Source organism: Equus quagga, chromosome 11 (genome assembly GCF_021613505.1).
Source record: "Equus quagga isolate Etosha38 chromosome 11, UCLA_HA_Equagga_1.0, whole genome shotgun sequence".
In the NCBI taxonomy this organism is placed as follows: Eukaryota; Metazoa; Chordata; class Mammalia; order Perissodactyla; family Equidae; genus Equus; species Equus quagga.
In genome coordinates this window covers 53,332,504-53,345,679 of record NC_060277.1, presented here as the reverse complement: position 1 = coordinate 53,345,679, position 13,176 = coordinate 53,332,504, and the positions used below count along the sequence as shown (strand labels likewise).

Genomic DNA, 13,176 nt, shown 5'->3' with positions numbered 1-13,176 from the left:
AGCAGATATGGCAAAAAAGTGCATCAAAAGCCAAGCAGATAAATACTGCCTTTTCCAGCTCACTTTCCGCTCTTTCATCAGGCAGGAAATGGCATGAAGATAGGCAAAGTAGGTAACCACCAAGTACTGCCTGTAATTTTTTTTTCAGTTTTAGCATTTTAATACTTGAGTAGAAAAAAGTTAAAAAGGGAGTGAAAAGCCACATTAGAGATTAATTACCATTTTGGGCACTCTGAAGACTAATAAGCCTTCAAGGCAGTGTGCACTGTTTCTTAGTCCCTTTAAAACAAAGTCCTGCCAGTCAGCACATGAGAAGATGTTGGAAATCATTGGTCATAAAGGAAATGTAAATCAAAACCACAGTGAGATACCTTGCCATAGTGTACTAGCATGGCTAGAATCAAAAGTCAGATACCATCAAGTGTTGGCGAGGATGTGGAGAAAACAGAACCCTCGTTTATTATTAACGGAAATATAAAATGGTGCAGCTGCTTTGGAAAACAGTTTGACGCTTCCTCAAAAAGTTAAACATAGAGTTACCATAAGACCCAGCAATTCCACTCCTAGATATATACACATGTCCACACAAAAACTTGGACATGAGTGTTTATAGCATCATTATTCATAATAGCCAAAAGGCAGAAACAACCCAAATGTTCATCAACTGATAATGGATAATCAAAGTGTGGTGTATCCATCCAGTGGAATATTATTAAACCATAGAAAGAAATGAAATACTGATACATGCTACAACATAGATGTACCTTGAAAACAGGATGCTACACGTAGTCACAAAAGACCACATATTGTATGATTCCATTTGTATGAAATCTCCCAAACAGGGAAATCTCTAGAACTGGTTAGTGACTGCTTAGCCACTGTGGGAGGAGGACAGGAGTGTGGGAAGAGGGCTGCTAGCTGAGGGCACAGGCTTTCTTTTTGAAGTTTAAAATTTGAAAATGTTTGTAAATTGACTCTAGTGATGGTTGCACATATGTGTAAATAAACCAAAATCCACTGAATTGTACACTGTAAATGGATGAATTGTAAGATATGTGAATTATATCTCCACAGAACTATTTTTTTCCAAGTTCCCTTTTATCAGTAATCTCATACACTTTAAAGTGAATTCAGATTGAAAATGAATTAAAGTGCATGATTTAAAACACAGCAATGAGACAAAGCCTAGGGCTCCATCTACACAAACCCCAGAAATTCCTAGTGGTCCTCTCTTACAAATCAATGTTCTAGTTGAGTAGTAGCCAGTTAAGTTTGAGTAAATATCCTCACAAATCCCAGTGGAGATCAAAGTAGAGAATAATCTGTTTCGTGTAGTTTGCCTTTTTAATATCTGTTTATTCTGTTTATTCTTTTTTATTATAGTTCTGCTTTTGTTTTGTTTTTACTGTATGTGTAACCATATCAGCCGTATCTTGCTTAAAGGCAATTAGTTTACCTTTACTGTGTGCGATACACTGATATTTTCCGTTCTTTTTAATGCTTGTCTGAATCCAGTGACAACAGTGTCCCACAGTTTGAAAAGTGGTGCTCTGCAGTGGGTCTGTGCATCTTTCAGGAGTGAGGTCCCGTAGCTTGTATTAGATGTTTCCAAGGGGTCATTCATCCAAAAGGACATTAAATAAGAGTGCCCTCCAGAGGCGCCTCCACCACCTCAGGGAGGATGGTCGAGCAGTCTGTCCCAGAGAAAATGAGGACGTGTTAAAACGCAGGCTAAGAAGAGCTGGTAGAAATGTTTGTGATGGATTTCTATTTAGTCTAGGAGCATAGTTGACAGGATTTAAATGAAGCATTTTAGACAGTTTTAACATAATTTTAACCACTGAACACATCCGGTCACATGTTGACTACTGATGCCAGGTAACATGCTGCAGTAAATAAGTGGAATTGTATCTTATCACAGGGATTAGGTTTTTAAGGTCAGCCGTAGGAAAATAATAATGTGTGGCGTCACTACTTTCATTTGCTATTTTTTCAGTTGGGCACCATATGAAATATGAAATAGTTGTTTTGTGTGGAACATGAAAAACCTGTACATTTAAACTCTATAATTATACTCAGCATCTTCAGATGATCTCACTGTAGGAAAACCTCTCAGGAACTGGGACTAATTAAGAGGACAGCTGATTGAGTTATCAGCTCTCAGTTTACACCAGCACATTTGTTTACTGAATGAAATAATTGAAGGAATTGACTACACTATTTAAATTATTTTTCTCCCTTTTTTGAAATGCACATATAGTTTAAATTGTACAAGCTTCATATTGATATGACAGTTTTTGTAAATAGGAATAACTTGCTGCTAGAATAACTTGATTGTGATTGACTAATTCTGAATTGCCTGAGGATTTGAACAAATTTCATTCAAATATAGGTGTTTTAGCTTCAAACATAAAAATACAAATTTTTGGAAAAGATAAAAGGTTATTCTTTGCATAACAAAAGGATTTACCATGGTGCTTTATTAGTTATTTTAAATAGCATGCTTCTGATCCATTTAAAATTCATATATATGTCTTTTCAGGAACACGTTTTATTTTTCTGTCTTCTCATCCCATCTTGCTTATATTAATAGTCTTAATTGTTTTTTAATAACTTAGGCCAAAATAATTTTATCCTTTCTAAAGTACCTTGAAGTCCTGCTTTCTCAAACTTGGAAATGGGGGACTGGCCCAGTAACATAGTGGTTAAGTTCGTGTGCTCTGCTTTGGCGGCCCAGGATTCACCAGTTGGAATCCTGGGCACGGACCTACACACTGCTTATCAAGCCATGCTATGGTGGCATCCCACTTAGAAGAACTGGAATGACTTACAACTAGGATATATACACAACTATGTACTGGGGCTTTGAGGATGGGGGAGAAAAAAAGGAGGAAGATCGGCAACAGATCTTAGCTCAGGGCCAATCTTCCTCACCAAAAAAAAAAAAAAAAAAAACCCACAAAACTTGGAAATGGTATGCTCTATAGTAAATAATATTAGTATTTTGGTATTAAAGTCCCTGAGTCAGTTTTCATTATTTTCATGTAAATCTTCTGTTTCTTTGAAACATTTTTTTGTGATTAGCTTTTTTTGGCTAATAAATCAATTAAAAATAATTGATTTTTAAGGATTTAGATTGTTGAAGTGAACATTTAGAAGTATCCATTTCAAATTTTTCTTATGAGTCATTTATTTTCATACTACCAGCACCTACATTTGGCTTGTGTTGTTTTATGTTATTGAAAAGTCTACAAATATAACCAAACATGAAGGAGAAATAAACAGTTGGGGAACTCTTCCATAACTACTGTCCTAATGTCATGATGATTTTCATTTTTGTATTTTTTTATTTGTCCAAAAGCAAGCCTATTTTACTTAATTTTAATCGTTTCTTTTTTTACCCTCTATTGTACAATTTTCCATATATTCACAATTTTAATTTTTAAAAAGTACAATATTTGATGTTCTACAATTTGCTAACTATTCCTGTTACTGGACATTTAGGTTATTTTCAGACTATTATAGCTTCTATTATTAAGGATATCAGGCATACCTAGCACAAAAACATTTGTTTATATATATACATACATATATGTATTTAAATATACATATATTTAATCAGATAATTAATATCTAGTGGTTATAATTTTAATTAATTTTAGGGTCTGAGTAATAGAAACAGCTTTGTAACTGACATGTCAGTCCAGGGCTATGAAAAGTATTTTATATCTGTGATATTACACGCTAAGGCAGATTTTGTATCCTTAATTACATCATTAATTATCAACTACTAGCATAACATCATACACTATAAGTTATATGCCTGTTCTTTTTTATTATGTAATGTTTCTTATCAATACAGACGGCTTAAGCAAAATCAGACTGAACTATAGCGATGAGTCAGCTGAAGGTGGTAAGATGCTTGAAGATGGACTCATCGACTTCTCAGAAGATCAGGACAACCAGGTGAAAATTAATGCTTGGCAAAAAGGTCTAAGGTTGCATCTACTTAGAAATTTTTCTTTCGAGTCCTATAGGCAGTTCCTTCAACCAGAACTCATGCCTTCTAGATTTAGATCTCATCTCAAAATGTAAATTCAGTTTTCAGTTCAGAAGTTGCCAGGATAAATGTATTAGGGCTGTTTGGTTTTATTTTATTTCCTTTATTGTTTATTTTTTTACCCATGTGAACTAATATTACCCACATCAGAAAGTTTTAATATAAAATTAATTCTCCCACCCCAACCCAGTCACCATCCCTACTCCTTTCTCTTCCTCTTTTCAAGTATTTATGGGCCGTACTTAACTTTTGTCTCACTTAAGATTTAAGACACAAATACTGAAATTTTCAGTTGTGTAGTGCATGAGCACAGAAAAATTATATTATTTTTTTCTGCTTTTCCAGTGATTCCTTTGTTTCGTCTAATTTAATGTATATGTATCATGGCAGGAGCAGATAATATTTAGTTAAAACTAATAAAGATTAGGGTCGGCCCGGTGGTATAGAGGTTGAGTTTGCACGCTCCACTTCAGTGGCCCAGGGTTCTCAGGTTCAGATCCAAGGTGTGGACCTACACCCCTCGTCAAGCCATGCTGCGACAGCATCCCACATACAAAAAAGAGGAAGATTGGCACAGATGTTAGCTCAGGGCCAATCTTCCTCACCAAAAAAATATATATATGTATATGTATATATAGGTCAATTCTAACGTTTTCTTAGTGTCTCACTTGCTCTACTAAACCTTCTAACACCAAGAATAAAGTGTATTTTTAAAAATATTTTGTAACTTCAGTTAAAGAGGGCCTTATATTGAGAGAAAAGTTGATAAAAATCCTTACAGCATGCCATTTCTTTAATTCTCTGACCTTCTTTTAGTGGTTAGGACACACTTAATTTATCTAGTAATGAAGATAGCTTTGTACTGCACCATTTTTCCTTCTTGCTTAATCCTCTTGTGAACAAAAGCCGTTTTTTGTGATGTCCCTTGGTCTACCACGTGTAGCTGTGAAATAACAGTTTCCTCTCCAACACATGCAGGCCTGTAGCTGGATTACGTTGAAGGTCATAGTGGGCACCTGTTATACTCCCTTGGCCATAATAGCAGTTATGTGAAGTAGCTACTCTTTGTCTTACCATCATCATTATTATTATTCCTGCTGTTAAATTATGTCATTCATAAGGCTGCCAGAAGCTTTCTTAAAGAAACGAAAGAGGGGGCCAGCCCTGTGGACGAATGGTTAAGTTCACGTGCTCCGTTTCTGCGGCCCAGGGTTTCACCTGTTTGAATCCTGGGCGCGGACATGGCACCATTCATCAGGCCCTGCTGAGGCAGCATCCCACATAGCACAACTAGAAGGACCCACAACTAAAAATACACACCTATGTACTGGGGGGCTTTGGGAGAAAAAGGAAAAATAAAATATTTTTAAAAAAAGGAACAGAGAGAGACTTGTTTTACATTTGGGATGGTCTGCAGAATAACACAGTGTCGTTATGCTATCTTCTCCCAACTGAAGTGGATATACGGTTTTGTCAAGGAAAACAGTGTTTCCAGAAACTCTTTAAATATTCCTGATTTGAAAAATTTATTTATGTAAAAGAATAATAAAATAAGTCTTTTCATGTCCTATTGTGAAAAGCGATTAAGTTATCTTAGCCAACAGACTAAATTTTTGTAACATTACCGGAAATCAGAGTAGTAGTGTTTGACTGGAGAAGAAACAGTCATAATATATTTACTCTTTAAAGTTTGTTTTAGGTTGAAAAATAGATGTAACAATTTTTCATAGACCTCTGATTGGTAGTTTCTTTTCATTAAAATGTCCGTGTTGTGGCACTAGATAATTGGACTCAAGTGACATACCACATTTTTTAGTATCTGATCACCTAAATAGAAAAAAAAAATTTTGCCTATTTGTTCCTCAATAGTACTGTTTTGTCAGGTTATTAGTTATTGTATGTTTCCAGCACTAACAGTGGGATATCTCTTATAGGATGATAGCAGTGACGACGGGTTCCTTGCCGATGACAGCTGCAGTTCAGAAATAGGACAGTGGCACTTAAAGCCTACGATCTGTAAACAGTAAGCATTAACTATGTGTCTTGCACACTACATGATAATTTTCAATTACGTACCTTCATAGAATGAAACAAGACCAGACAGTTTTTGTTTAAACAAGGACTTAAGCAAAAGTCACAAAGGCTGTCAGGGTCAGTGAGGAAAACTGGGTTTTGTCATGCTCAGTGTCCAGGGATCAAGTTGGGGAGAAAGGGTAATCATTTCGGTCCTCTGTTTGCCCGTTTTCCATGTTTGTGCGCACAGCCATTTCCAGAGAGAGCCACTGTTCCTTTGGATAGATGGCGATTTGGAGCAGAAAGGGACGAAGAACTGTCGTTCAGATCAGTAACATGGAGATCAGCTTCTCCGCTGGGTCCGAGAGACTGTGTGAAGACTGGAGTGACTCAGGTGTCCTGAGGGACAAGCTCCAGATGGGAAGCGCAGTGAGGGGAGTCTTTTTTGCTTCTCAGAGGCGCATCATTTGAGGGCTTCCCAGGGGCTCCAAACTCCTTAGGTGATGAAGTATTACTATTTCTAGATTTCATCTCTTTTGACTTCTTTGTAGAAAATGTTAGCTGAAACTCCATTAATAGCTTTGAAAAGCAAACTTCATTTATAAAGGAAAATGTAGAGACCTAGAGTAGTTAGGACATGTGCTCCAAATCCCATAAGATTTTAGCCAGGAAGAATCCAGATTTTTAACATTCCAGGACTTTCTGCACGGCATTAGACTTCCTCACTTACTTGGGTTTACAACAAAATTTTGAAGGTTGAGTGTTATTTATGTTGAGTGTTCTAAAGTGGAATCTTGCAAAATACAGTGGATTCTAAACTAGTCCTTTTATGTGCTGATTACCTGTTCTCTTATCTGTAGTAAGTTTTGGTTAAAAATGGGATTACGTTTCTTCTGCTTGTGCATGGTCTTACTTTTGTTGACTTTGGAATATAGGGATGTTCCAATTTTCAAAATTGTTTTGACTTTTTACTAAATTTTGAAGTATTTTTAGGAACCAGCTATAGAACTTTTAGTGAAATACGTTCATAACTAAGAAATGGTTAAATTAATATTCTATAATTTGGTATTTAATATACCCATAGATACTTCAGTATTATTAGGGTGTATGTGTCTGTAAAGTTTATTCCCCCCCCCCCCCCCGCCGTTTTACTGAGGCATACACAGGGAATTTTGAAGGTTTTAAATTTTATTGTTATACACATCTTTTTATGCCTTTTTAACATTATAGAGTCTTAACCTTTGGCCACTTCTATCCTGCAGACCTTGTATCCTCCTGATGGACTCACTCAGAGGCCCTTCTCGGTCAAATGTTGTAAAAATTTTGAGAGAGTAAGTTTAAAACCTTGTATCTTGTACTTTGTATTCTGGTGCGAATAAGGGACTATGTATATGTATACTCTTGCTATGTTTGCATTATTGCAGGTATTTAGAGGTGGAATGGGAAGTTAAAAAAGGAAGCAAAAGGAGTTTTTCCAAAGATGTTATGAAAGGCTCTAACCCGAAAGTACCCCAGCAGAACAACTTCAGTGACTGTGGTGTGTATGTATTGCAGTATGTAGAGAGCTTTTTTGAGGTGGGTTTCAGTTTGTTGGATCTGACATAATAAATAATAAAATTGTGTACGTGACCTTACATTAGCATAAAAAACACAATAAGCAAATATTTTAAAGAGTTTGGAAACTATCATTTCATAAATTCTTTCAGGGAGCAAAAACTCCCAAATTGGAGAATTGTTAAGGCATAAAAAGACTATACTTTGTCAAACCTAAAGCTTGTTGACCTCATTCCTTGTCCCTGACCAACTCTCCCTCTCCGCTGGCTCTCTGCCTTAAGAAACCTCTCCTAGGACTCGGTCCACCTCTTTACCCTTTTCTCACCTTCACAGCTATTTTTCTGGAGAAGTATGTATATTCACTATTTCCATTTCCACAAATCCTCCTTGCTTCTCAGATCTGTAATCTGGCTTCATCTCCCCCTGATACTGAAATTGTTTCTGCCCAAGAGCATCATCTGCCACTGCTGACCATTCCTTCCTCACCACACTCTCTTCCTTTGACTTCGGAGGTGCAGTACCATGCATACGTCACTTGGATATTCGTTTCAGTTGTCTTGACTCCTTCCTCTTCATCCCCCACCCAGCGCACCACTGAGTCCTGTGAATTCCGTCACTTCGTGTCAGATGTGTTCACTTGTTTACCCCGAAGTCCCGTACACTGGCCTTGCTCTTCCACAGTGCTGCCCCAGTCTCTAACTAACCCTCCTGCTTTCTGTTTTTCACAGTTGTTTTCCAAAAACCTACATCTAATCATGTTACTTTCCTGCTTTAAATCTTATAGTAGCTTCCTGTTGCTCTTGGATTAAAGACAGAAATCCGTCGCGTGACCTGCATGATCCAACTACTGTCCAGGCTTCTCGCCCCGTTTCCTACCCTTCTCCCTGTAGCAGTCGCTATACCAGCCGCCTGGATGTCATTCACTTTCTCATATTGTGTCACCTTCTTTCTTGTCTCTAGGCCTTGATACGCGTTTCCTTACCTGGAATGCTCTTCCCTGTTTCTTTTCTCATTCTTATTTAGCTTGACTGCTACTCCTTCTTCAGGCCTTGGCTTAAACATCGCTTCTTGGAATTGTGTTAAGCCCCCAGATATGTATTCTCATAGGACTCTGTACTTCTGCTATAATACTTGTCATATGCATTGATTTAATTATTGATTTATCTATCTAGACCAAGGTCAGCAAACTTTTTTATAAAGGGCCAGATAGTAAATATTTTAGGCTTTGCAACTATACGGTCTTTGTTCCTATTCTCTTTTCTGCTTTTGTGGCATGAAAGCATCCACAGAGGGGCCAGCCCCGTGGCCGAGTGGTTAAGTTCCCCTGCTCCGCTTCAGTGGCCCAGGGTTTCACCAGTTCGAATCCTGGGCACGGACACAGCACCGCTCATCAAACCATGCTGAGGTGGCATCCCACATGCCACAACTAGAAGGACCCACAACTAAAAAATACACAACTATGTACAGGGGGCTTTGGGAGAAAAAGGAAAAAAAATAAGATGTTTAAAAGACCAAACAAAAAGAAAAACAGAAAAGCATCCACAGAAAACATGTAAACGTGTTAATGTGGCTGGTTCCAATGAGGCCGTACTTAGGAAAACAGGTAGTAGGCAGAATTTGGGCCACGAGCCACAGTTTGCTGACCCCTGATCTAGACTAGAAGATCAGTAGGCAGAAACTATCTTCTATCTCCAGTGCCTAGCACAAGGCCTGGCATGTGGTAGATAATAAATACATATTTATCGATTTTTCATTTTTAACTCTAGAATGCTTTTGTGATTGAAACTAAAATATTATTTATTATAATTTTCTAGTGTGTATTTTAATATTTTTATTTTCAGAATCCAATTCTCAATTTTGAACTTCCTATGAATTTGGCAAACTGGTTTCCTCCCCCAAGAATGAGAACAAAAAGGGAAGAAATCCGAAACATAATTCTGAAGCTGCAGGAAGATCAGAGCAAAGAGAAAAAGAAGCACAGGGACACTTACTCGACAGAAGCATCTTTGGGCGAAGGAACAGAACAGCATGTCAGCAGCGCCTCAGATTGACCGTTTCTCATGCTTGTCAGGATTGCCTTCAGAAACTGACTGACTTGAACCTTTGGGTGTAGACAATAAAGAACTGAAGTGCTCTCTCCTCAGAGTGATTTGGAAATGTTAATGCTTGTATAAATGTCATATAATTAATTTCCAATGGAGTATGTATTAAGTAAAAGTCTGTAAATATGTTAATGAGGCCAATTTTTCCAGCATTTATAATTATTTTTTTCACTTGTTAGGAAGCTTTTGTTATGTATTTTCTGTTAATAGTACTTAAAACTGCAACCTCTAAACACAAAATAAATAAAAAGAAAGTATTTATAGGAGGAAATGATTAATTTGATATTCTTTTTGAACTTGTATTAAATTCTGTAGTGGGTGTGATATATTTTATGGGAATGTTTGAGCATCTGTGATAATCATTTGACCTTTTCCATTTGTTCTAAAATAACTTGAAATATGAAAATAAGATTAAATCTAAGGCATTTTGAACAAGATAGGCATCTTCATATGCTTGTGTAGCAGGAAATAAAACAACAGCTTTTTAGTTCATGCACTCCCATGTGTTCAGAGAACCCCAAAACTGTAATAAATAGTTATAATTTTACACGAATATTTAAGAAGAAACAGTATTAAGAGCAATTCAAAGAAAAATAACCGTGAATTATACTACTAAAGAACTGTCCTTTATCATACGTTTGTCAGGTCCGTTTATGAAGACGTCAGAGACTCAGGTGAGAACTGTGCTGGCGAGCGCAGCTTGAACTTCAGATACCCCGTGTGGCTTTTCTGTCTCGTAGCTTGAAGTACACTGCCATCTTTGGGACGTGATGAACTTAGAAACGTTTGTAATCTGTGGGAACACAGGAATTTAAATAGGAGTTTACTATCTTTTATAATGGCTTTTGCTATTTTTTCATTGCTTATTTTGTTCTTGTTATTTTGATAAAGTATCAGACTTTTTGTGCTTGAGTTTCCTAGTGTAAATTATTTTTACGTGTAAAAGTACTATGTAATCAGTTGCATAATGCAGAAAAATCTACCTTGGATTCCCCTTTAATAATACCAAAATATGGTGTTTTGATGACAGATACAACTCATTTAGGGATCTTGCATATATCTGTTGAAACTATTTTTTTCAAATGAAATGTTACACATTTCTTTCAAATTAACTTTGACTTGAAATATATATTTTAAAAGTAATTTTTTGTTTAAATAATGAATTTTAAAATGCACATATAACAAAAGTAGTTGAAAATAAAAAGAAGGCCATTTTTGTCATCAGCAATTATTTTATTTTTAATCTGGCCATCTTTGGCATTGCAACCACCATTTTAGGCAATTTTCTTAAATGTAATAAAGTCCATGGGTGTGTTTTGGGTGGATGGGGTGTTGTTAACAATAACCAAAAAAAATCAATTGATACACACTCATTAAAGGGAACATTAAAATGTAAGCCTAAGGAAGATCACTACTAGTGGTATCAATTATAGATTTTTACTTCAAACTATCAGCATTTTGTATTTCAGATTGCATTATTTCTTTTTTACGAATACTCTGGAGCTATTAGCTCCGATGTGAAAATGCAAGGGTTTCATTTTATTATTTACTAAATATGGACAAAAAGTAGAAATTGTTTTTTTTAAAAACCTAATAGCAGTAAGCAAAATTGGCATTTTTTAATGTACTGTATTTTGTCAGAATTTGAAGGTACTGAAAAAACCACTTTGAAACGCTGATTTGTTTTTGTTTTAATTTCTAATGGTTACATTGTGCACTCAATTTTTGATAGAAAAGATAACTCGTTCTTTGGGCCAACTCAAGTCAATCACGTTTTCACATTAGAAATTTCGATTGCTATCTGTCAACTTTCTAGAGGCGGAGCGTCCAGACGTTTGCTCGTTCGCCCACCCCATGTAAAAGTCTGTTTTTAGAAGTTGTGCTAGTAACAGGGATATGTAAAATCAGTCTCTGGAGACTGCCAGGTTGAGCTCCAAAACTAGACGTGAGAGTCTGTGGTCTGCCCGCGCATTACTTGGTAATTGTGTACACTGGTGCTTCCATATGGACTTTAAAGTGGACGTCAACCTTCTACAGTGTGTTACTAGGACTTAGATGTTGTGAAACAGAATTTTAAAGTTTAGAGGTTTGTTACTAGATACTGAAACTGCATGACGAGTATCTGGTGTCTTAACTCATTAGATAGATCTGTCGTATTTGTTTTCTTGTTGGATAGAATAACAGTTAATCATTTTTAGAAGGGTTTTAGATTACTTGCCATAAAATTTGTATGCGTCTTAGCTCTTGGCAGCTTAGGAGCAAAGGTCTCATTTAGCAAGTCCTTTCCCTTGACGTTGCTGAGACAGGTGAAAACAATGGTGTTTCAAGTTCACGTAAAGCTCAATCCGTTAAGCATAATAACCTGTGCTTAAAGTAGTAGTCCAATTAATTGTAGGAGGTTTTATTTGAAAGGATAAAATAATTATCTAAATTATATCGTGTTTTAAATCACCAAAATGAATTCAGTATTTTTTCTTTAAAAAGCTATGATCTCTGAAGACTGTAAGATATGACATAAAAAGAACCACAGTTTTAGTTTCCCCGAAGTCGAAAATTATACTTAAAAGTCTCGGACAATTCACTGAACAGGAAAAATAAAGAGGCTATTTTAGTATATAAATATATGAGTAAGATTGGTGGGGCCGAGCTCCTGGGACAGAATGATGGAAAGGGCAGTTTGGTTAGAAGAACAGAGCCCTTAAGGGATGTCGTGCAGTGCTGTATGTCTAGAAGAGAGACCGCTAATCGGGCTGCTCTGTAGGTCGCTGAGGCCCAGCGGAGAGGGAGGGGATGAGCGGGGTACTCAGACTGTCAGCCAAGTGAATCCAAGTGGAGAGTTTACCAGTAAGACAACCAACTCCCAGGGGCCAGACCTGACTGCGTGGGGAAACGTCATCTACTGGAGAATGTGCTGAAATACCCCTGCAGGACTTTGTAGCACATTTGTCATTTTCTACTCAGGAAGAACAAAAACTGTTATGAAAATGGCTCTTCAAAAGTTAAATTTAACCTCCGAGGAAGAATTGGTTGATCAAGTGGAAAAAATATGTGCCTTGGGGAAAAGTAGTCCTCCCTTCTTAATTCTGCTAAGCCAGATCAGGAAATAATGGTGGGTTACCCTAAACTGCTGGGAAGGAGATCAGAGTGCGGTGTACTCGGAGGAAAACCCCAGATCCAAGGCCTGAAACAGTTAAAAGCTTAGAGGTCTTTACTGTTTTTATCGCGAACGACAGTCAATTGTCCTTAGTGCAGATGGTTATGGTGAGGAACGTGTTATCCAAAACAAGGATTTTTAACTAGAAATGTGCATCAAAATCACCTGGGGAGCTTTTCAAACTAATTCCTCAAGTAATTCCGGTATGCACCTCCTGTGTCAAGCCACTGACTTGACAATATCGGTGTGTTCCCTGACAGCTTTCAGGTTGCTGGTCCCAAAAGTAATAAGGC

The 13,176-nt window shown here is 36.9% G+C and overlaps 1 protein-coding gene across 1 annotated transcript in view; it reads left to right on the top strand.

Moving 5' to 3' along the window:
- The window catches only part of SENP6 (SUMO specific peptidase 6), a 91,486-nt gene extending 80,078 nt beyond the window's left edge, over positions 1-11,408 (top strand). Inside the window, exons 20-24 of the mRNA XM_046676264.1 lie at positions 3,863-3,966; positions 5,995-6,083; positions 7,336-7,404; positions 7,498-7,648; positions 9,469-11,408. Of these exons, the coding sequence (XP_046532220.1) occupies positions 3,863-3,966; positions 5,995-6,083; positions 7,336-7,404; positions 7,498-7,648; positions 9,469-9,678 (623 nt within the window). The 3' untranslated portion in view covers positions 9,679-11,408. The remainder of the gene's footprint in view (positions 1-3,862; positions 3,967-5,994; positions 6,084-7,335; positions 7,405-7,497; positions 7,649-9,468) is intronic.
- Positions 11,409-13,176: the final 1,768 nt, after the last annotated feature.